Source organism: Chiloscyllium punctatum, chromosome 46, assembly GCF_047496795.1.
Source record: "Chiloscyllium punctatum isolate Juve2018m chromosome 46, sChiPun1.3, whole genome shotgun sequence".
Classification (NCBI taxonomy): Eukaryota; Metazoa; Chordata; class Chondrichthyes; order Orectolobiformes; family Hemiscylliidae; genus Chiloscyllium; species Chiloscyllium punctatum.
In genome coordinates, this window is record NC_092784.1 from 64,403,967 (window position 1) to 64,429,153 (window position 25,187).

Sequence of the window (25,187 nt, forward strand, 5' to 3'; positions counted from 1 at the left end):
GCCTGTCCTTGCACACACACTGACTCTTGCTTGTCCTTCCACACACACTGACTCCCGCCTGTCCTCCCACACACACTGACTCCCGCCTGTCCTCCCACACACACTAACTCCCGCCTGTGCTCACACACACTGACTCCCACCTGTCCTCGCACACACACTGACTCCTGTCTGTCCTCGCACACACACTGACTCCTGCCTGTCCTCGCACACACACTGACTACCGCCTGTCCTGCCACACACACTGACTCCTGCCTATCCTCGCACACACTGACTCCCGCCTGTCCTCCCGCACACACTGACTCCCGTCTGTCCTCCTGCACACACACTGACTCCCACCTTCCTCGCACACACACTGACTCCTGCCTGTCCTCCCACACACACTGACCCCCGCCTGTCCTCCCGCACACACTGACTCCCGCCTGTCCTCGCACACACACTGACTCCCGCCTGTCCTCGCACGCACTGACTCCCGCCTGTCCTCGCACACACACTGACTCACGCCTGTCCTCGCACACACACTGACTCCCGCCTGTCCTCCCGCACACACTGACTCCCGTCTGTCCTCCTGCACACACACTGACTCCCGCCTGTCCTCCCACACACACTGACCCCCGCCTGTCCTCCCGCACACACTGACTCCCACCTGTCCACCCGCGCACACTGACTCCCGTCTGTCCTCCCACACACACTGACTCCCGCCTGTCCTCCCACACACACTGACTCCCACCTGTCCACCCGCACACACTGACTCCCACCTGTCCTCCCACACACACTGACTCCCGCCTGTCCTCCCGCACACACTGACTCCTGCCTGTCCACCCGCGCACACTGACTCCCGCCTGTCCTCCCGCACACACTGATTCCCACCAGTCCACCCACACACACTGACTCCCGCCTGTCCTCCCACACACACTGACTCCCGCCTGTCCTCCCGCACACACTGACTCCTGCCTGTCCTCCCACACACACTGACCCCCGCCTGTCCTCCTGCACACACTGACTCCCGCCTGTCCTCCCGCACACACTGATTCCCACCAGTCCACCCACACACACTGACTCCTGCCTGTCCTCCCACACACACTGACCCCCGCCTGTCCTCCTGCACACACTGACTCTCGCCTGTCCTCCCGCACACACTGACTCCCGCCTGTCCTCCCGCACACACTGACTCCTGCCTGTCCACCCGCGCACACTGACTCCCGCCTGTCCTCCTGCACACACTGATTCCCACCAGTCCACCCACACACACTGACTCCCGCCTGTCCTCCCACACACACTGACTCCCGCCTGTCCTTGCACACACACTGACTCCCGCCAGTCCTCGCGCACACACTGACTCCCGCCTGTCCTCGTGCACACACTGACTCCCGCCTGTCCTTGCGCACACACTGACTCCCACCTGTCCTCCCGCACACACACTGACTCCTGCCTGTCCTCCCGCACACACTGATTCCCGCCTGTCCTCCCACACACACTGACTCCCGCCTGTCCTCGCACACACTGACTCCCGCCTGTCCTTGCACACACACTGATTCCCGCCTGTCCTTGCACACACACTGACTCCCGCCTGTCCTCGCACACACACTGACTCCCACCTGTCCTCGCACACACACTGACTCCCGCCAGTCATCGCGCACACACTGACTCCCGCCTGTCCTCCTGCACACACACTGACTCCCGCCTGTCCTCCTGCACACACACTGAATCGCACCTGTCCTCGCACACACTGACTCCTGACTGTCCTCTGCACGCACTGACTCTGCTTGTCCTCCCACACACACTGACTCCCGTCTGTCATCCCACACACACTGACTCCTGCCTGTCCTTGCACACACACTGACTCCCGCCTGTCCTCCTGCACATACACACTGACTCCCGCCTGTCCTCCCACACACACTGACTCCCGCCTGTGCTCACACACACTGACTCCCGCCTGTCCTTGCACACACACTGACTCTTGCTTGTCCTTCCACACACACTGACTCCCGCCTGTCCTCCCACACACACTGACTCCCGCCTGTCCTCCCACACACACTAACTCCCGCCTGTGCTCACACACACTGACTCCCACCTGTCCTCGCACACACACTGACTCCTGTCTGTCCTCGCACACACACTGACTCCTGCCTGTCCTCGCACACACACTGACTACCGCCTGTCCTGCCACACACACTGACTCCTGCCTATCCTCGCACACACTGACTCCCGCCTGTCCTCCCGCACACACTGACTCCCGTCTGTCCTCCTGCACACACACTGACTCCCACCTTCCTCGCACACACACTGACTCCTGCCTGTCCTCCCACACACACTGACCCCCGCCTGTCCTCCCGCACACACTGACTCCCGCCTGTCCTCGCACACACACTGACTCCCGCCTGTCCTCGCACGCACTGACTCCCGCCTGTCCTCGCACACACACTGACTCACGCCTGTCCTCGCACACACACTGACTCCCGCCTGTCCTCCCGCACACACTGACTCCCGTCTGTCCTCCTGCACACACACTGACTCCCGCCTGTCCTCCCACACACACTGACCCCCGCCTGTCCTCCCGCACACACTGACTCCCACCTGTCCACCCGCGCACACTGACTCCCGTCTGTCCTCCCACACACACTGACTCCCGCCTGTCCTCCCACACACACTGACTCCCACCTGTCCACCCGCACACACTGACTCCCACCTGTCCTCCCACACACACTGACTCCCGCCTGTCCTCCCGCACACACTGACTCCTGCCTGTCCACCCGCGCACACTGACTCCCGCCTGTCCTCCCGCACACACTGATTCCCACCAGTCCACCCACACACACTGACTCCCGCCTGTCCTCCCACACACACTGACTCCCGCCTGTCCTCCCGCACACACTGACTCCTGCCTGTCCTCCCACACACACTGACCCCCGCCTGTCCTCCTGCACACACTGACTCCCGCCTGTCCTCCCGCACACACTGATTCCCACCAGTCCACCCACACACACTGACTCCTGCCTGTCCTCCCACACACACTGACCCCCGCCTGTCCTCCTGCACACACTGACTCTCGCCTGTCCTCCCGCACACACTGACTCCCGCCTGTCCTCCCGCACACACTGACTCCTGCCTGTCCACCCGCGCACACTGACTCCCGCCTGTCCTCCTGCACACACTGATTCCCACCAGTCCACCCACACACACTGACTCCCGCCTGTCCTCCCACACACACTGACTCCCGCCTGTCCTCCCGCACACACTGACTCCTGCCTGTCCTCCCACACACACTGACCCCCGCCTGTCCTCCTGCACACACTGACTCCCGCCTGTCCTCCCACACACACTGTCTCCCGTCTGTCCACCCACACACACTGACCCCCGCTTGTCCTCCCACACACACACTGACCCCCGCCTGTCCTCCCACACACACTGACCCCCGCCTGTCCTCCCACACACACTGACCCCCGCCTGTCCTCCCGCACACACTGACCCCCGCCTGTCCTCCCGCACACACTGACCCCCGCCTGTCCTCCCGCACACACTGACCCCCACCTGTCCTCCCGCACACACTGACTCCCACCTGTCCTCGCACACACACTGACCCCCGCCTATTCTCCCACACACAGTGACTCCCGCCTGTCCTCCCGCACACACTGACTCCTGCCTGTCCTCCCACACACACTGACCCCCGCCTGTCCTCCCGCACACACTGACTCCCGCCTGTCCTCCCACGCACACTGACCCCCGCCTGTCCTCGCGCACACACTGACTCCAGCCTGTCCTCGCGCACACACTGACTCCAGCCTGTCCTCGCGCACACACTGACTCTCGCCTGTCCTCCCGCACACACTGACTCCCGCCTGTCCTCCCACACACACTGACTCTTGCTTGTCCTTCCACACACACTGACTCCCGCCTGTCCTCACGCACACACTGACTCCTGTCTGTCCTCCTGCACACACTGATTCCCGTCTGTCCTCCTGCACACACACTGACTCCCGCCTGTCCTCACGCACGCACTGACTCTCGCCTGTCCTCTGCACACACTGACTCCCGCCTGTCCTCGCTCACACACTGACATCCGCCTGTCCTCGCACGCACACTGACTCCTGCCTGTTCTCCTGCACACACTGACTCCCGCCTGTCCTTGCACACACACTGACTCCCACCTGTCCTCCCACACACACTGACTCCCGCCTGTCCTCGCACACACACTGACTCCCACCTGTCCTCACGCACACACTGACATGCACCTGTTCTCCCGCACACACTGATTCCCGCCTGCCCTTGCACACACACTGTCTCCCACCTGTCCTTGCACACAAACTGACTCCTGCCTGTCCTCCCGCGCACACTGACACGCACCTGTCCTCCCGCACACACTGACTCCTGCCTGTCCTCCTGCACACACACTGACTCCCGTCTGTCCTCCCACACACACTGACTCCCGCCTGTCCTCCCGCACACACTGACTCCCACATGTCCTCCCACACACAGACTGACTCCTGCCTGTCCACCCGCACACACTGACTCCCGCCTGTCCTCCCACACACACTGACTCCCGCCTGTCCTCCCACACACACTGACTCCCGCCTGTCCTCCCACACACACTGACTCCCGCTTGTCCTCCCACACACACTGACTCCCGTCTGTCCACCCGCACACACTGACTCCCACCTGTCGTAGTGCACACACTGACATCCGCCTGTCCTCCTGCACACACTGACTCCTGTCTGTCCTCACACGCACACTGACTCCCGTCTGTCCTCCCGCACACACTGACTCCCACATGTCCTTGCACACACACACTGTCTCCTGCCTGTCCTTCCACACACACTGACTCTCACCTGTCCACCCGCACACACTGACTCCCGCCTGTCCACCCGCACACACTGAATCCCGCCTGTCCTCGCGCACACACTGACTCCCGCCTGTCCTCCTGCACACACTGACTCCCGCCTGTCCTCGCGCACACACTGACTCCCGTCTGTCCTCGCGCACACACTGACTCCCGACTGTCATCCCACGCACACTGACTCCTGCCTGTCCTCTGCACACACTGATTCTGCCTGTCCTCTGCACGCACTGACTCTGCCTGTCCTCCCACACACACTGACTCCTGTCTGTCATCCCACGCACACTGACTCCTGCCTGTCCTCGCACACACACTGACTTCCGCCTGTCCTTCCACACACACTGACTCCCACCTGTCCTCGTGCACACACTGACTCCCACCTGTCCACCCGCACACACTGACTCCCACCTGTCCACCCGCACACACTGACTCCCGCCTGTCCTCGCACACACTGACTCCCGCCTGTCCTCGCACACACTGACTCCCGCCTGTCCTCGTGCACACACTGACTCCCACCTGTCCACCCGCACACACTGACTCCCACCTGTCCACCCGCACACACTGACTCCCGCCTGTCCTCGCACACACTGACTCCCGCCTGTCCTCGTGCACACACTGACTCCCACCTGTCCACCCGCACACACTGACTCCCACCTGTCCACCCGCACACACTGACTCCCGCCTGTCCTCGCACACACACTGACTCCAGCCTGTCCTTGCACACACACTGACTCCCGCCAGTCCTCGCACACACACTGACTCCCACCTGTCCTCCCACACACACTGACTCCCGCCTGTCCTCGCACACACACTGACTCCCGCCTGTCCTCCGGCACACACTGACTCCCACCTGTCCACCCACGCACACTGACTCCCGCCTGTCCTCGCACACACACTGACTCCCGCCTGTCCTCCCGCACACACTGACTCCTGCCTGTCCTCCCGCACACACTGACCCCCGCCTGTCCTCCCGCACACACTGACTCCCGCCTGTCCTCCCACACACACTGACCCCCGCCTGTCCTCCCGCACACACTGACTCCCACCTGTCCTCGCACACACACTGACCCCCGCCTGTCCTCCCGCACACACTGACTCCCGCCTGTCCTCCCACACACACTGACTCTTGCTTGTCCTTCCACACACACTGACTCCCGCCTGTCCTCCCGCACACACTGATTCCTGCCTGTCCTCTGCACACACTGACTCCCGCCTGTCCTCCCTCACACACTGACTCCCACCTGTCCTCGCGCACACACTGACTCCCGCCTGTCCTCCCGCACACACTGACTCCCACCTGTCCACCCGCACACACTGACTCCCACCTGTCCACCCGCACACACTGACTCCCGCCTGTCCTCGCACACACTGACTCCCGCCTGTCCTCGCACACACTGACTCCCGCCTGTCCTCGTGCACACACTGACTCCCACCTGTCCACCCGCACACACTGACTCCCACCTGTCCACCCGCACACACTGACTCCCGCCTGTCCTCGCACACACTGACTCCCGCCTGTCCTCGTGCACACACTGACTCCCACCTGTCCACCCGCACACACTGACTCCCACCTGTCCACCCGCACACACTGACTCCCGCCTGTCCTCGCACACACACTGACTCCAGCCTGTCCTTGCACACACACTGACTCCCGCCAGTCCTCGCACACACACTGACTCCCACCTGTCCTCCCACACACACTGACTCCCACCTGTCCACCCACGCACACTGACTCCCGCCTGTCCTCGCACACACACTGACTCCCGCCTGTCCTCCCGCACACACTGACTCCTGCCTGTCCTCCCGCACACACTGACCCCGCCTGTCCTCCCGCACACACTGACTCCCGCCTGTCCTCCCACACACACTGACCCCCGCCTGTCCTCCCGCACACACTGACTCCCACCTGTCCTCGCACACACACTGACCCCCGCCTGTCCTCCCGCACACACTGACTCCCGCCTGTCCTCCCACACACACTGACTCTTGCTTGTCCTTCCACACACACTGACTCCCGCCTGTCCTCCCGCACACACTGATTCCTGCCTGTCCTCTGCACACACTGACTCCCGCCTGTCCTCCCTCACACACTGACTCCCACCTGTCCTCGCGCACACACTGACTCCCGCCTGTCCTCCCGCACACACTGACTCCCGCCTGTCCTCCCACACACACTGACTCCCGCCTGTCCTCCCGCACACACTGATTCCTGCCTGTCCTCTGCACACACTGACTCCCACCTGTCCTCACTCACACACTGACATCCGCCTGTCCTCTGCACACACTGACGCCTGCCTGTCCTCCCGCACACACTGACTCCAGTCTGTCCTCCCACACACACTGACTCCCGCCTGTCCTCCCACACATACTGACTCCCGTCTGTCCTCCCACACACACTGACTCCCGCCTGTCCTCCCGCACATACTGATTCCTGCCTGTCCTCGTGCACACACTGACTCCCACCTGTCCTCCCGCACACACTGACACCCGCCTGTCCTCCCGCACACATTGACTCCCGCCTGTCCTCACACGCACACTGACTGCTGCCTGTCTTCCCGCACAAACTGACTCCCGCCTGTCCTCCCACACACACTGACCCCTGCCTGTCCTTGCACACACACTGACACCCGCCTGTCCTCCCGCACACACTGATACCCGCCTGTCCTCCCGCACACATTGACTCCCGCCTGTCCTTGCACACACACTGACTGCTGCCTGTCCTCCCACACACACTGACTCCCGTCTGTCCTCCCGCACACACTGACTCCCACATGTCATAGTGCACACACTGACTCCCGCCTGTCCTCCCGCACACACTGACTCCCACCTGTCCTCGCACGCCACAGACACCTGCCTGTCCTCCCGCACACATTGACTCCCGCCTGTCCTCGCACGCACACTGACTGCTGCCTGTCCTCCCACACACACTGACTCCCGTCTGTCCTCCCGCACACACTGACTCCCACATGTCATAGTGCACACACACACTAACTCCTGCCTGTCCTTCCACACACACTGACTCCCACCTGTCATAGTGCACACACTGACTCCCACCTGTCATAGTGCACACACTGACTCCCGCCTGTCCTCCCGCACACACTGACTCCCACCTGTCCTCGCACGCCACAGACACCTGCCTGTCCTCCCGCACACACTGACTCTCGCCTGTCCTCGCACGCACACTGACTCCTGCCTGTCTTCCCGCACACTGACTCCCACCTGTCATAGTGCACACACTGACTCCCGTCTGTCCTCCCGCACACACTGACTCCCACCTGTCATAGTGCACACACTGACTCCCGTCTGTCCTCCCGCACACACTGACTCCCGTCTGTCCTCCCGCACACACTGACTCCCACATGTCCTTGCACACACACACTGACTCCCGCCTGTCCTCCCACACACACTGACTCCCGCCTGTCCTCCCACACACACTGACTCCCGTCTGTCCACCCGCACACACTGACTCCCACCTGTCCTCCCACACACACTGACTCCCGTCTGTCCACCCACACACACTGACTCCCACCTGTACTCCCACACACACTGACTCCCGTCTGTCCACCCACACACACTGACTCCCACCTGTACTCCCACACACACTGACTCCCGTCTGTCCACCCACACACACTGACTCCCACCTGTACTCCCACACACACTGACTCCCGTCTGTCCACCCACACACACTGACTCCCACCTGTACTCCCACACACACTGACTCCCATCTGTCCACCCGCACACACTGACTCCCACCTGTCCTCCCACACACACTGACTCCCGCCTGTCCTCCCACACACACTGACTCCCGTCTGTCCTCCCACGCACACTGACTCCCGCCTGTACTCCCACACTCACTGACTCCCATCTGTCCACCCGCACACACTGACTCCCACCTGTCCTCCCACACACACTGACTCCCGCCTGTCCTCCCACGCACACTGACTCCCGTCTGTCCACCCGCACACACTGACTCCCGTCTTGTCTCCCACACACACTGACCCCCGCCTGTCCTCCCACACACACTGACTCCCGACTGTCTTCCTGCGCACACTGTCTCCCACCTGTCCTTGCACACACACACTGACTCCCGCCTGTCCTCCCGCGCACACTGACACGCATCTGTCCTCCCACACACACTGATTCCCGCCTGTCCTCCCACACACACACTGACTCTGGAATTAATATCATAATCATTACCCTTCCATTAAACTTGAAGCTTTAACACACAAGTTAGCAACAAAAGTTTAACTGACACACAGCTACACACATAAAACTTTTACCCTAAGCACAGCTTATGCAGACTGATGAAGTGACAACTAATGCAGATCCATCACATAAACATAAAGCTTCAAAGTTTTATGAGATTAGGTTAGATTGGATTACTTACAGTGTGGAAACAGGCCCTTAAGCCCAACAACTCCACGCCGATCCGCAACACACCCAGACCCATTCCCCTAATATTTACCCCTGCACCTAACACTATGGGCAATTTAGCATGGCCAATTCACCTAACCTGCACATCTTTGGACTGTGGGAGGAAACTGGAACACCCGAACGAAACCCACGGAGACACGGAGAGAATATGCAAACTCCACACAGAGAATCGCCTGAAGTGGGAACTGAACCCAGGTCTCTAGTGCTGTGAGGCAGCAGTGCTCACCACTGTGCCACCGTGCTGCTCAAAACTCATTACTATACTTTTTACTGCAAATCAGATCTTAATCTTGATGTAATTTTAACAACTGACAAATGTTAACTATACTTGTGACTACTCTGATATGATTACTCTGAAAGTTACTGAGCCTTCACAATTCATATTCATTTGTGAGGAATTGAATTCATAACCTCTATGATTTCATGGTAATGGTCAGAGAACAGAATGGTGAGGTATTGGTAATAATAGAGAGATCAAGGAACTTGCAAATTCCAGGATGGAGAGTATTCTGAGGGGGAATGATTCCCTTAAAATGTTCTTATCACTTTTCAGCCTCCCTATCGTTTCCCCCCCCCCCCAGCAACCTCCCCACGTTGCCTTTGCACCCTCCCTGTATCCCTACCAGTTCACATCCTTCTTCTCTTGAATCCTGTCTTCCTGTCTCTGTGATTGATTATTGCTGAATGTCACCATTTACCAGAGTCTTGGTGGGTCAGAATCTTGGAGTTCTGTACCTAGCAGGAGTGGGAATATTCCCACAGACTACAACAGTTCATCAAGGTCCTCTTCATCAGATTTGTAAGGACAGTTGGAGATGGCCCATAAATAATGGCCTTGTCGAAATTAAACATTAGAAGAATAGAAGAAAAGTTTTCATCTTCACATTGTTGCCCAGACCAATCGATGTATGCACACACTTAATTCATTCACTTATTACCTGATGCCAGTTCTGTGGTGAGTCACTAATTTTCTTCACTGAACCAGGTTGAAGTTTATTTATCAGCCTTAAATAGAAGGAAATACAAGATAAAATGCAATCATACTTTTCATATGAATGTGGAAAAACGAAGTTATGGACCCCTTTACACAATAAAGTTTGACTAGTCTGTACTAAAGTGGGGCAGCATGGTGGCTCAGTGGTTAGCATTGCTGCCTCACAGCGCCAGGGACCCGGGTTCAATTCCGGCCACGGGCGACTCTCTGTGTGGAATTTGCAAGTTCTCCTTGTGTCTGTGTGAGTTTCCTCCGGGTGCTGTGGTTTCCTCCCACAATCCAAAAGTTGTGCAGGCCAGGTGAATTGCTCATGCTAAATTGCCCATTGTGTTAGGTGCATTAGTGAGGGGTAAATGCCAGGAAATGAGTCTGGGTGGGTTACTCTTCAGAGGTCGGTGTGGACGTATTGCGCCGAAGGGCCCGTTTCCACGCTGTGGGGAATCTAAAGCTAGATTGGTAATGGTCAGAGAACAGAATGGTGAGGTGTTGGTAATAATAGAGAAAAGCAAGGAACTTGCAAATTCCAGGATGGAGAGTATTCTGAGGGGGAATGATCCCCTTAAAATGTTGTTACATATGGCCATTTCCTGCCAATGTGTGATATCTTCCTGGCTGCTGCATGATTGCATCTGCTTGTAGCACAGAGGGAGAATTGCTGAGAATAAAGAGTAAAGAGACATGAGCAAATATTACAGAATAATAAGGCACTGGCAAGCATTTCAGGGAATAGTTTCAAAGGGGGTAGAAACCACAGGGTGCAGTGAAAAATATAATTTAGAGGCATTGTTAGAGGAATTTATGCCCGCAAACAAGCTGGGATCAGCTTGCCCCAGATCCAATTTGGAGCTTGTGACTTCTATACTTGGATTCTTCTATTTCTAGAATTGTGCCTTGGACATTTTCAAAACTTCTGCTTACTGGCACAGTATGACTCCATTTTTCAGTTCTTCCATTAGGTTTTCTGTAAGAGTTGCTCCGGTAACGTCTTCAATCCATCTCCGAATTGCCTCATCTTTCTGTGGGTCATATTTCTGGGCAATCTATAGGTCAGACAGTAAATGCATGTGAAACTCTCAGCCACAGCTCTCTATTTCTTCCTGTTTCATTTGTGTATCTAGATACCCCTTGATTGTAACTGTACAAATCTTCTCAGTTACTCCCTCTAGGAGCAAGTACCATATTGTCTCTGTTTGGTTAAAGATACAATCGTAGAGTACAGAAGAGGCCCTTCAAGTCTGTACTGCCAAAGCTACATTAAATGTACACTAGTTCCACTTTCCAGCACTTGAATGCTGTGATGTTTCAAATGCTTATCCAAGTACTTTTTAAAGGTTGTAAGTTACTCACCTCAACTACCCTCCCACTTAGTGCATTCCAGATTCCCAATAACCTTTGGGTGGAAATATTTTTCTTCAAAATCCTCTTTAGACATCCTGTCTTTCATCTTAAAATTATTGAGCCTTTGATTAAGGGGAACAACAGCTTTCAAATCAGCCTATCATGTCCCTCATAATGTTATATACCTCCATCAGGTATCCCCTCAGCTTTCTGTGCTCTTAAGAAAACAACCCAAGCTTATCCAGCCTGTCTTCATAGCTGAAATGTTCCATCCTAAGTAACATTCTGGTGAATCTCCTCTGTATCCCCTCCAGTGTAATCATATTCTTCCTATAGGATGGTGACCAGAACTGCAGGCTGTGACCATTATAATCTGTGGCATGACTGATAAAGGCAAATGTCTTGTATGGCTTCTTAACTACCATATTAACCTGTCCTGCCGCCTTCAGGAATTTTTGGACAAGTACTCCAAGATCCATCTGTTCCTGTGAGCTTGTCCTGCTAGAACATGTTTCTTTTAAATTCACAATTTGACTTTTTAGTGGCTATATTACATTGACAGCCTCTAGTTTTAGCCCTTCTTGCAAGTTAAAGGCTCTTTATGTGTTTATTCTATTAAAGCCAGTATAATTTTAAAGAATTTTTGTTTTATGTTTATGTGCAGTTTTGTATTATATTAATTATTAATGGAATTTTAGAAGATATTAAAGACTGCAATGATATTGCTGAAAACAAGGTTTTATTGCTTATAAGTAAAAATAAACAACATGAGACAGTGATTTAATCATTAGTGAGAGGTCAATGATTGCATTTCATTGACCTGCAAGTCAATTGTTGGAGTTGCACCGAGTCAGCCTGTGTGTCTCACTGGTTAAAAAACACTTTGGAGACACAGAGGATGACACAAACAGTATAAATGGAAAGTTCTGCTGCATCTTCAGATAGAGAAACAAAGTCAATATTTTAGATTTTTAATTGTTCAGAACTGTAAAATGTTCAACATGTAACAAATTTTAAGCAAATACAGTGTAAGGAAATCAGGAGAGAACAGAAAGGAAGCTCTGTGATAGGATTGAAGAATGAAGTAATTAAATTGACCAAGGCAGAATGCTGAGAAAGCAGTGGGAGCAGACAGAGGTCTGGAAAAGAGGGAAAAACAGCAGAGACATTTTCAGAACTCAGTCTCACAAAGCCTCTGCTTTCAGATCCACAAAACCCTGCATTAACTTGTTTCCTGTAGAGCTGCTGTGTCAATGGTTTGCTTTCTAGCTCATCCTTTGACTTGTTGCCATCAGCCTAGATCTCCTACTGTAGTGTGCTTTTGCAGCCTGCTCTTCCCTTAGGTCTACCAAATCCACTGTTGCAGTTTATTTATCTCTTTTATTTTATACATGCAAGGGTGATGGATGCTGTAGTCAACCATGCCAAAGGCTGCAGATAGGCTGAGAAGGTAAAGGAAATATAGTTTACTATGGTTACTCTATTGCTGTCCACATTAGCTTTCTGAGGCTTAGCCAGATGGTTGATGGAATTGGAATCTTAGTTGACTCTAAGGTTCAGCTTCCAATCAATGCCCTTTTCCCACTAGAAACACAGCCCACATTGACGAACTCCATATCTGGCTCAGTCTATCCTCTGTTGAAACTCATTTTTGTTACATTCAGACTTGACAATTCCAATGTTATCGAGATTAGCCACCTCCCTTTAACACTCTAAACATTAGCTCATCCAGATTATAGCCCCATTCTAACTTGCCACAGTCCATTCACCCATCATCCCTGTTCTCATAGATCTATATGCTCCTCCAGTCCGAGTTTCTTGCACATCCCTAAGTACTTTTGCTCTTATGTATGCATGCATATGGTCAGGTGTCTGGACCATAAGCTCTGGAATTCTCTCCCTAAATTTCTCTTTCTCTCTGTCTCTCTTCCTTCTAAGATATTTCGTAAAGCTACATTTGACTGAACTTCTGGTCACCTGTCCTTATATGGTTCCTTGTCACATTCTGTTTCTTGAGACATTTTGTAATGGTAAAAGGTTATACAATACAAGTCATTGTATCTAACTTATGCTTTACGTCCGTAGAATAAAAAAAAAGTTTAAATCTCAATATCCAATTATTTACAATGAAATTCAATAGATTTGAATTGCTGAGTTAAACTGAAGATTTACATTAAGAAAAAAAATTGCTGCCAAACCTTTCATTTGAACAAACTGCTACACAAGTTGTTTGTGTACCATACTCTGTGGTGATAGGCTTAGTAGATTTGTCATTTCTTCATGTAATCTCTAACCTTCTTCAGCCTTTTGTACTCAAAGGGAATGCCACTGCTGCCAGTAAGACTGCAGCTAAATAATTTTAATATTAGTTCCAATGAAACAATGAAATTTTGGTTACAACTAAAGTTGAAATACTTATGAAAGCGGGTCTCATGAACTGAAGTTCTCAAACTGTCTCAGTTTTATGAACTCTGAAATTGCTTTAATAAAAACTCAAATAGATGCAGACTGGAGCCACGTGACCACAGCCATTTAACAGTTGTCTGTTGGCTGCCGTTCACGTCCTGTGGAACAAATACTTAAGGGAATTAAATATCATCTGTTTCATTTTCACTGAATTTAAATCACACTTGTTTACCTTTATCTTGTTGAACTCTGACACATTTCTGACTTCATTTCCCAAATTCTCTTTGGAACCTGACTCATCGACAAGCTAGCTAATATTGAAAGGAAAGTTTCTAGAGATTGCTATCGATCGATGCTAAAAGTGAACAGAGTAGAAATTGCCAGTGCTTTTCTGTAAGTTTCTAAACACAACCTTAAAAATCACCTGAGATCTGTTGATGAAATGTTTTGGTGGACTTGTGGCTCATTAACCATTAACATTCGGGTAAAATAACTTATTCCGCACATTCAGAGTTTCTGTACACAAAAAAAGGGCAAATCCTACCTTGCGATTCACCTCTGCTGAAAGACCATATGCTGGTCCCTTGTTGAAATGAACTGACATTTCTGAGCTGCCTCTTGCAAGTTTACAATCCCCATGCACCAACACCTGCTTTCTCTCTCTCTTGATAGTTCTGAGAGTCCCATAAAATTCCCAAACTTTTCAAACTCTTGAACTAGTTGGGGGCTGAGAAACTTATCCTATTGGTTCAGAAGACAGCAAATCAGGAAAGTCTAGCTTACAATTTCAGTGATGCCTGCCTATTGGAATTTTACGAAGTGTCGTCACATTTTCCATGTTGTCTGTTTATTTTGGATCTGAGCAGAGATTGGTTTGATTTCACATCAGAATTTTAGAGTTAGACAAAAGAAAAATCGGAAATTTTTAAGATGTTAAGAGGATTTTTGCTCCTGAGGAAGACCAGCCAACTCAATCCCCGTAAAGGGCCAGGTCCCAGTGAGCAGTTCCAGAATTTGACCAAACCGTTGAGTAGTGAGTCTTTGCTGAGCTTCAGTACTTGGCAAGTTGACATAGGTTTTCACCGAAAGAAAAGCTCAATTTTCAGCAAAGTTATCTTGAATTATTCAACATAATATTACTTGAGTATTTAATCTTCTGATAGAATGCAGTCAGCCTGAATTTTAAGCAATTCCTGAGCTATTTTAATCAGCAGCATATAGAAAAATGGAAAGGTTATGACAGGTTAGTGGACAGAATAACTTAGAACAAAGCTCAATGAATTAATAATATGCAGTGATGCTTCTTCACTCAAGGTCTCAGTTGAATAAAAATACTTGAAATAATTCTGAGTATCAGTATAAGCCAGCACTTCAGGAAACAGCCAATGAAGGAAATATATTTTTTAATATTAATTCAGAGGTTGTGGGTTTCATTGGCTGGGCCAATATTGCAGTTCCTAATTGTCATTGAGAAGGTGGTAGTGAATTTACTTAGAGAACTGCTGCAGTCCATTTGGTGAAGGGACATCCACAATGCTGTTAGGGATTTCCAAGACCTTGACACAGCAACACAGAAGTAATGGTAATATATTTCCAAGTCAAGATGGGCTGTGGCTTGGAGGCGAACTTGCAAGTGGTGCTGTTCTCATATATCTGCTGTCTTTGTCTTTCTGGATGGTAGTGCCCATTGTTTTGAAAGGTGTTGTCTAAGGAGCCTTGGTAAATATCTGCTGTGTATCTTGTGGATGGTAAACACTGCTGCCACTTTGTGTCAGTGGTTGAGTGACTGGATCTGGATGTGCTGCTAATCAAGTGGCTTGCTTGGTTCTGAATGGTGCCAAGCTTTTTGAGTGCTGCTGGAGCTGCATCTCACTCCTGACTTGAGCCTTGTACATAGTGGACAGGTTTTGTGGAGTCAGGAGGTGAGTTATTTCCTGCTTCTTAGCATGTGGCATGATCTTGCAGCCACTGCATTTATGTGACTAATCCAGTTCAGTTTCTGGTCAATAGTGACCCCCCAGAATGTTGATAGTGGAGAATCAGTGATTGTAAAGCCATCGAATGTGAAAGAGTGATGGTTAGATTTTCTCGTGGTAGAGATGGTCATTGCCTAGCATTGTTGCTGCATTTGTACATGGATTGTGTAATGAATAATGCTGAACAATGTGCAATCTTCAGTTAACATCCCCATTTCTGACCTTATACAGTCACAGAATCATACAGCATAGAAACAGACTCTTTGATCCAACCAGTCCATGCCAACCATCATCCCAAACTATACTAGTCCCACTTCTGCTTGACCTATATCCCTCCAAACATTTCCTACTTGTGTGCTTATCTAGATGTCTTTTAAGTGTTGTAACTGTATCCACATCCACCACTTCATCTAGATCTTTATTCCACACACAATGGCTCAGTGGTTAGCCCTGCTGTCTCAGTGCCAGGGACCCGAGTTTGATTCTAGCCTCGGGTGACTGAATGTGTAGAGTTTGTACATTCTCCCCATGTCTGCGTGGGTTTCCTCCAGGTGCTCCGGTTTCCTCCCACAATCCAAAGATGTGCAGGTTAGGTGAATTGCTAAATTGCCCATAATGTTCAGGGATGTGTGGGTTAAGTGCATTAGTCAAGTGCAAATGTAGAGTAATAGGGTAGAGGAATGGATCTGGGTGGGTTACTCTTCAGAGGGTTGATGTGGACTTGTTGGGCCAAAAGGCCTGTTTTCACACCGTAGGGATTCTATGGTTCTATGGAATCACTCTCTCTGCGTAAAAAAGAATGCCCCCAAGTCTTTTCTAAATCATTCTCTTCACACCTTAAAAATATGTTCACTTGTCTTTAAATCCCCCACTCTAGGGAAAAGATACCTGCCATTCACCTTATCTATATCCCTCATGATTTTATAAACCTCCATAAAGTCACTCCTCAAACTCCTAAGCTTGAGGGGGAAAAACCCAGCCTATCCAGTCTCTCCTTATAACTCAAATCTTCCATTCTTGCCAACATTCCGGTAAATCTTATCTGACCCCTCACCAGCTAATAGTATCCTTCTATAACAGGGCAAATAGAATTCAACACAATACTCTAGAAACTCCCATACTCAAATGTCTGAGCAAAGCGTGTTAACGCCATCTTAGCTACCCTATCCGTATAAAATGTGTGGTGCTGTAAAAAGCACAGTAGGTCAGGCAGCATCAGAAGAGCAAGCGAGTCGATGTTTCGGGCAGGATCCTTCATCAGGACTGATGGAAGGTCCTGACTGAAATGTTGACTCTCCTGCACCTCAGATGCTGCCTGACCTACTGTGCTTTTTCCAGCACCACACTTTATTGACTCTGACTCTCCAGCATCTGCAGTCCTCACTACCTCTTATCTATATGTGATGCAAATTTCAAAGAATTATGATGGAGGGCAAGTCATTGATGAAGTAATTGAAGATGGTTAGGCTTTAGACACTACCCTGAGGAACTCCTGCAGCGATGTCCAGGAGCTGAGATGACTGACTTCCAAAAACTACAATCATCTTCCTTTGTACCAGGTATGAATCCAACTAGGGGAGACTTTTCCCTCGATTCCTGTTGACTGTGGTTTTATGAGGTTTCCATTATGACATACTTCATTGAATGTAAGGTTTATCAGTAGTGCTGAAAGTTCCTCCAGCAGATATTCCAAGAGTTTTGGTACAATTGCAACATTTAAAAGGCATTTGAATGGGTATATAAATAGGAAGGGTTTGGAGGGATATGGGTGCTGGCAGGTGGGACGAGATTGGGTTGGGATATCTGGTCAGCATGGACAGGTTGGACTGAAGAGTCTGTTTCCATGCCATACATCTCTATGACTCTATTTAGTTCTTCAGTTAGGGTCCACGTAGAAAACTCATCTGTAAATAGACTCTGGTATCCCATTCTCTGAAAATCTGGCTTTTCAAATGTGCTTTGCTGTTGAGATCAACCTATTTATGTTAAACATCTTTCTAATTAGAAATGCAACTAGTCACATCTAGATTCTCAGTAAGCTACAAATGGTCTGTGGCTATTGTGTTGGACAACAATAGACTTGATCAACTGACCATAATACCATAAGATATAGGAACAGAATTATGCCATTTGGCCAGTTGGGTCTGATCTGCTATTCGCTTATGGTTGATATGGGTCTCAACCCATCTATCTCTGTCTTAAATATACTCAAGGCCTTGGCCTCCACAGTCTTCTCGGGCAATGAGTTCCACAGAGTCACCACCCTCTGGCTGAAGAATTTCTTCCTCATATCAGTTATATAGAGTCACCCATTCACTTTGAGGGCTGTGCCCTTTGGTTCCTAGTCTCTCCTGCTAATGGAAATATCTTCTCCATGTCCACTCTATCTAAACCTCTCAGTATTCTGTAAGTTTCAATGAGATCTGCTTCATTCTTCTAACTCCATCGAGTACAGACCCAGAGTCCACAACCTCTCCCCTTCTGACAAGCCCTTTATCCCTGGGATCATTCTTGTGAACCCCTTCTGAACATATTCCAAGGCCAGTGGGCCCTTTCTTAGAAACAGGGCTTAAAACAGCTCACAGTATTCCAATTGATTTTTTAAAAAAATTATTCATTGTGTGAGACGTGGATATTTCTGGTTGGTCAGCATTTATTGTCCATTCCTAGTTGCCCTTGAGAAGGTGGTGGTGAGCTGCCTTCTTGAACTGCTGCAGTCCACCTCCTGTGGGTTGACCCTCAATGCCATTAGGGAGGGAATTCCAGGATTTTGACCCAGCAGTGGTGAACAAACGGAGATCTATTTCCAAGTCAGGATGGTGAGTGACTTGGAGGGGACCTTGAAGGTGGTGTTGTTCTCATATATCTGCTGCCGTTGTTCTTCTAGATGGAAGTGGTCATGAATTTGGAAGGTGGTGTGTGAGGATCTTTTGTGAATTTCTGCAGTGAATCAGTGAGCGTCAGTGGTAGCTGGAGTGGGTGTGGTACCAATCAAGCAGCTGCTTTGTCTACAATGGTGTCAAGCTTCTTGAGTGTTTTTGGGGCTGCACTCATCCAGGCAAGTGGGGAGTATTCCATCACACAACTGACTTGTGTCTTGTAGATGATCGACAAGCTTTAAGTCAGGAGGTGAGTTATTCACCGCAGTATTCCTAGCTTCTGTCCTGCTCTTGTAGAGTGGTGTTTATGTGGTGAGTTGAGTTTCTGGTCAGTGATTACCCACAGGATGTTCATAGTGGGGCATTCAGTGATGGTAACACTGTTGAATGCCAAGAGGTGGGGTGGTTAGATTGTCTCCTATGTAGAAGTATAGAATCCCTACAGTGTGGAAACAGGCCCATAGCCCCCAACTAGTCCACACCGACCCTCTGAAGAGTATCCCACCCAAGCCCATTCCCCATTACTCTATCTTTACCTCTGACTAATGCATCTGACCTACATATCCCTGAAATTCAGCAGTTTAGCATGGCTAATTCACCTAATCGGCACATCTTTGGATTGTGGCAGGAAACAGGAGCACCTGGAGGAAACCCATGTAAAATATGCAAACTCCACACAGACAGTTGCTCGAGGCTGGAATCAAACCCAGGTCCCTGGGCAGCAATGCTAACCATTGAGCCACCATGCCTAATGCACAGTGACAGTCATTTTGGTGATGGTCATAGCCTGGCATTTGTGTGGCACGAATGTTACTTGCCACTTGTCAGCCCATGCTTGGATATTGTACAGATATTGTTGTATTTGAACACAGACTGCTTCAGTATCTGAGGAGTCATGAATGGTGCTGAAAATTGTGCAATTATCAGCGAACGTCCCCACTTCTGACCTTATGAAGCAGCTTAAGATGGTTGGGCCGAGGATACTACCTTGAGGAATTCCTGCAGAGATGTTCCAAGAGCTGAGATGACTGACCTCCAACAATCATGACCAACTTCCTATGTGTCAGGTATGACTCCAACTGCTGGAGAGTTTGCCCCCTGATGCCCTTTGATTCCAGTTTTGTTAGGGATTCTTAATGCCACAGTCAAATGCCGCCTTGATGCCAAAGACTATCACTCTCAACTCACCTCTGAAATTCAGCTCTTTTGTCCATATTTGAACCAAGACTGTAATGGGATCAGGAGCTGAATGGCCCTGGCAGAACCCAAACTGGGCGTCATTGAGCAGTTTATTGCTGAGCAGATGCTGCTTAATAGCACTTTTGACGACACCTTCCATTACTTTACTGATGATCAACAGTACACTGACAGAGTGGTAATTGGCTGGGTTGGATTTGTCCTGCTTTATATGTACAGGATATGCTTGGGCAATTTTCCCCATTGGTAGATGCCAATATTGTAATTGTATTGGAAGGATTTGGCTAGTGGAGTAGCAAGTTCAGGAGCACGCCTTGAATACTATTGCTGAAATGATATCAGAGCTCATTGCCTTTGCAGTATCCAATGCCTCCAGCCGTTTTTTGATATCACATGGAGTGAATTGAATTGGCTGAAGACTGGTATCTGTAAACCTGGGACCACTGGAGGTACCCGAGATGGATCATCCACTCAGCACATCTGACCAAAGATTGCTGCGAAAACTTCAGCCTTATCATTTGCACTGATGTGCTCGGCTCCTCCATCATTGAGGATGGGGATATTTGTAGAGCCTCCTCCTCTAGTGAGTTGTTTAATTGTCCACCACCATTCACAACTGGATGTGGCAGGACTGCAGAGCTTAGATCTGATGTGTTGTTTGTAGGATCACTTAGCTCTCTCTATCACTTGCTGCTTACACTGTTTGGCATGCAAGTAGTCCCATTTAGTGGCTTCACCAGGTTGACACCTCATCTTCAGGTATACGTGGTGCTACTCCTGGCTTGCCCTCCTGCACTCTCCACTGAACCAAGGTTGATCACCTGGCTTGATGGTAATGATTGAGTGGGGGATATACTGGGGCCTTGAGGTTACAGATTGTGTTGGAATACAATTCTGAAGTTGACGGTCCACAGCGCCTCAAAGATGCCCAATCTTGAGTTGCTAGATTTGGTCATAATCTGTGCTATTTAGCACAGTGGTAATGACACACAACATGATGGAGGTTATTCTTAATGTTAAGGCAGGACTTCATCTCTACAAGGACTGTGCGGTGGTCACTCTTACTGATACTGTTGTGGACAAATGCATTTGCAGCTGGCAGATTGGTAAGGATGAGGTCAGGTATGGTTTTCTCTCTTGTTGGTTACCTCACCACCTACCGCAGACCAGTCTAGCAGCTATGTCCTTTCGGACCCAACCAGCTCGATCAGTAGTATTGCTGCTGAACCACTCTTGGTGGTAAACATTGAAATCCCCCACCCAGAGTACATTGTGTGCCCTTGCCATCCTCAGCGCTTACTCTAAGTCTTGTTCAACGTGGAGGAGTACCGATTCATCAGCTGAGGGTGGAGAGTATGTGGTAATCAGCAGGAGTCTTCCTTGCCCATGTTTAACCCGAAGCCACAAGACTTTCTGGGATCCAGAGTCAATGTTGAATCAATACTCCCAGATTGTTTACCACTGTGCCACCCCCTCTACTGGGTGTGAACTGCAAGTGAGACAGGACATATGCAGGAATGGGTGATGGTGGTGACTGAGACACTGTCTGTAAGGTAGGATTCTGTGAATATGTCTATATCAAGCTGTTGCTAGACTAGTTTGTGAGACAGCTCTCCCAGTTTTGGTCTTAGCCCCCCATATGTTATTGAGGAGGATTTTGCAGGGTCAGCAGGACTGTTTCTGCCATTTTCTTTTCCAGTACCTAGGTCAGTGCCAGGTGATTCTGTCCAGGGTGATGTACAGTCTCAGCTGTACATCCCAGCTCTTGTATTCAAGCCCTCTGAATCTGTATGTTTACCTTAAGAGAATCCTCAACTACAGTTCATTAAAGTCCTTTAATGCCTCAGATTTCCAAAGCTTTATGGCTTGCCAGTTAGATGCAAAATTGGCTTAATGGTAGGAGGCCTGTGACCAGCGGTAATTCACAGGGATCGGTATTAGGTCCAAATTTGTCATTTATATAAACAATTTGAATGAGAATATAAGAGGCATGGTTAGTAAGTTTGTGAATTACACCAAAATTGATGGTATAGTGGACAGTGAAGGAGGTTATCTAAGATTACAAAGAGATTTTGATCAATTCGGTCAATGGGTGGAAGAGTGGCAGCTGGAGTTTTATTTGGATATGAACGAGAGGTTCTGGATGTAGATTTGCTCATTGAGCTGGAAGGTTCATTTTCAGACGTTTCGTCACCATACTAGGTAATATCTATAGTGAACCTCCAGAGGCTCACTGAAGATGTTACCTAGTATGGTGATGAAATGTCTAAAAATGAACCTTCCAGCTCAGTGAGCAAACCTACATCCAAAATCTCAACCTGAGCTACAAATCTCAAAACTCGATAACTGAGAGGTATTGCATTTTGATAAAACAATGAAAGACAGGACTTCGACAATTGACAGTAGGGCTCTGAATAGTGTTGTAGAACAGACCTCAAAGTTCAGGTACATACTTCTTTGAAATGTGCATTTGATATGCTTGACTTCACTGCTTAAACGTTTGAATATAGGGGTTGGGATGTCACGTTGAGGTTGCACAGGATATTGGTGAGGCCACTTCTGGAGTACTGTACCCAGTTCTGGTCACCCTATTATAGGAAAGATATTATTATGCTGGAGAAGGTTCAGAAGAGACTTACCAGTACCTTACTGGAAATGGAGGCTTTAAGTTATAAGAATAGGCTGGATAGGCTAGGACGTTTTTCAATGGAGTGTAGAAGATCGAGGGGTGACCTTATCGAGGTTTATAAAATCATGAGGGACATAGATAAGTTGAATAGAAACAGTATGTTCCCTAGGGTGGAGGAGTTCAAAACTAGGGGACATATTTTTAAGGTGAGAGGAGGAAGATTTAAAAAAGGACATGAGGGGCAACTTTTTTACACAGAGACAGGTTTGTGTGTGGAATGAACAGCTAGAGGATGTGGTGGATGCAGGTACAATTACACCATTTAAAAGACGTTTGGGTAGGAACATCTGTAGGAAATGTTTGGAAGGATATGGGCCAAATGCAGGCAAATGGGACTAGTTTAGTTTGGGAACATGGTCGACAAGTTGAAGTGAAGGATCGGTTTCCATGCTGTATGACTCCATGATTCTATTTAGAATATAGTCTACACCTCTACCAAAGTGCATAACCTCACACTTTCCTACATTGTGTTCCATCTGGCACTTTGTTCACTCTCCTTGTCTGTTCAAGGCCTTCTGCAGTCTCCCAGTCTTCTCAACACTACCTGTCCCTCCACCTATCTTTGTGTCATCTGCTTTGTATCCATTCTCTGCCTTCTGCCAGTCAGCTAATCCTCTATCCATGCCGGTACCATGTCCCTAACATACTTACTGTTATCATATATAGCAGCCTCCTATGCGTCACCTGGTTAAAGATTTCCTGGAAATCCAAATAGATCAAGTCCACTGGCCCCTCCGTTATCTAACTTGGTCATTACCTTCTCAAAGAATTCTAATAATTTATCAGGCAGGTTAGGTGAATTGGCCATGCTAAATTGCCCATAGTGTTAGGTGCATTAGTCAGAGGGAAATGGAGCTGGGTGGGTTACTCTTCGGAGGGTCAGTGTGGACTTGTTGGGCCGAAGGGCCTGTATACACACTGTAGGGAATAAAATCTATACATCATTTTTGGGGCGGCACAGTGGCTCAGTGGTTAGCACTGCTGCCTCACAGCACCAGGGTCCGAGGTTCAATTCCAGCCTTGGGTGACTGTGTGGAGTTTGCACATTCTCCCCGTGTCTGCGTGGGTTTCCTCCGGGTGCTCCGGTTTCCTCCCACAGTCCAAAGATGTGCAGGTCAGGTGAACTGGCCATTCTAAATTGCCCAGAGTGCTAGGTGCATTAGTCAGAGGGAAATGGGTCTGGGTGGGTTGCTCTTCGGAGGGTCGGTGTGGACTTGTTGGGCCAAAAGGCTTGTTTCCATGCTGTAGGGAATCTAATCATGATCTCCCCGTGCTGACTCAGCAATATTTTACCATGTACTTCCAAGCACTCAAGAGTGTGGTGCTGGAAAAGCACAGCAGGTCAGGCAGCATCTGAGGAGCAGGAGAATCGATGTTTCGGACATCCTGATTATTCTCCTGCTCCTTGGATGCTGCCTGACTTGCTGTGCTTTTCCACCACCACACTCTCAACTCTGATCTCCAGCATCTGCAGTCCTCACTTTCTCCCACTTTCAAGTACTCCACAATCTCATCCTTAATAGTGGACTCTTAAAAATCTTACCAATAACTGAGGTCAGGCTAACTATCCTATAATTTCCTGTTACTGCCTCCCGCTTTCAACAGGGCAATTATATTAACCATTTTCCACTCCTCTGGGAACATCCATGACTCTAGTGATTCATGAAAGTTCATCACCAATGTCTTGACAATCTCCTCAGCTATCTCTTTCAGTACTCTGGGATGTAGTCCATCTGGTCCAATTAATTTACCTATCTTCAGACTTCAGCTTCCCCCGTACTTTCTCTTTAGAGATGGCCACGACACTTGCTGAGGTTGTTGGGAGTTTTATCTGTGAGTATTGTTTCAGATGAGATTGTACAATGTTATTCTGTCAGATATGAAACAATGTTTTCGACAGAGTTACAGGAGGTAAATGATGACTTCTCCTGTATGAAAGGTACATGAAAATGCTGTGACTGTGTTTTTTGGCTCAGTAGTAGCATATTTGCCTCTCAAATATAAGGTTGTGCATTTACATTTCATTCCAGAGATTTCATCTACTGTCCAGGTTGGCACTTAATCCAGAGGGAGCATTGCATCATGATATATGCTCTATTTCAGATTCAAAGTTAAACCAATGCTCCACTGCACCTCAGTGACCTTGGTGTTTGATTAAAAAAAATGTCCCATGACATTGTTCTGAAGAACAGAGTTTTCTCCTTGGTGTACAATATCCTCAAACCAGCATTATCTGGTTTACATCACATTGCTCTTTTGAGGTCTTGCTTGGTCCTAATTGGCTGTTGTTCTACATCACAACGATGACTGCATGGATTTAGCTATACAGCATTTGGAAGTTCTGAGGTGGTCAATGGTGCTATAGAAATGCAAGTTCTTTCGTACTTCACCGTACAAGTGAAAGTTTTAATATTTCAGTTTCATAAGGAATTGCAGATGTATT

The 25,187-nt window shown here is 49.5% G+C and overlaps 1 protein-coding gene across 9 annotated transcripts in view; it reads right to left on the reverse strand.

The window, feature by feature from the left end:
• The window catches only part of LOC140468242 (calponin-1-like), a 112,179-nt gene that overhangs the window by 20,673 nt on the left and 66,319 nt on the right, over window positions 1-25,187 (reverse strand). For 8 of the 9 annotated variants that reach the window (XM_072564522.1, XM_072564523.1, XM_072564524.1 and 5 more), the window contains 2 exons: window positions 11,178-11,299; window positions 10,204-10,270 (listed from right to left, as the gene is read on the reverse strand). In XM_072564522.1, coding sequence (XP_072420623.1) covers window positions 10,204-10,270; window positions 11,178-11,299 — 189 coding nt within the window. Of the gene's footprint in view, window positions 1-10,203; window positions 10,271-11,177; window positions 11,300-14,547; window positions 14,690-25,187 lie in introns of those variants that run through there. The other variant, XM_072564525.1, reaches the window with a different exon arrangement.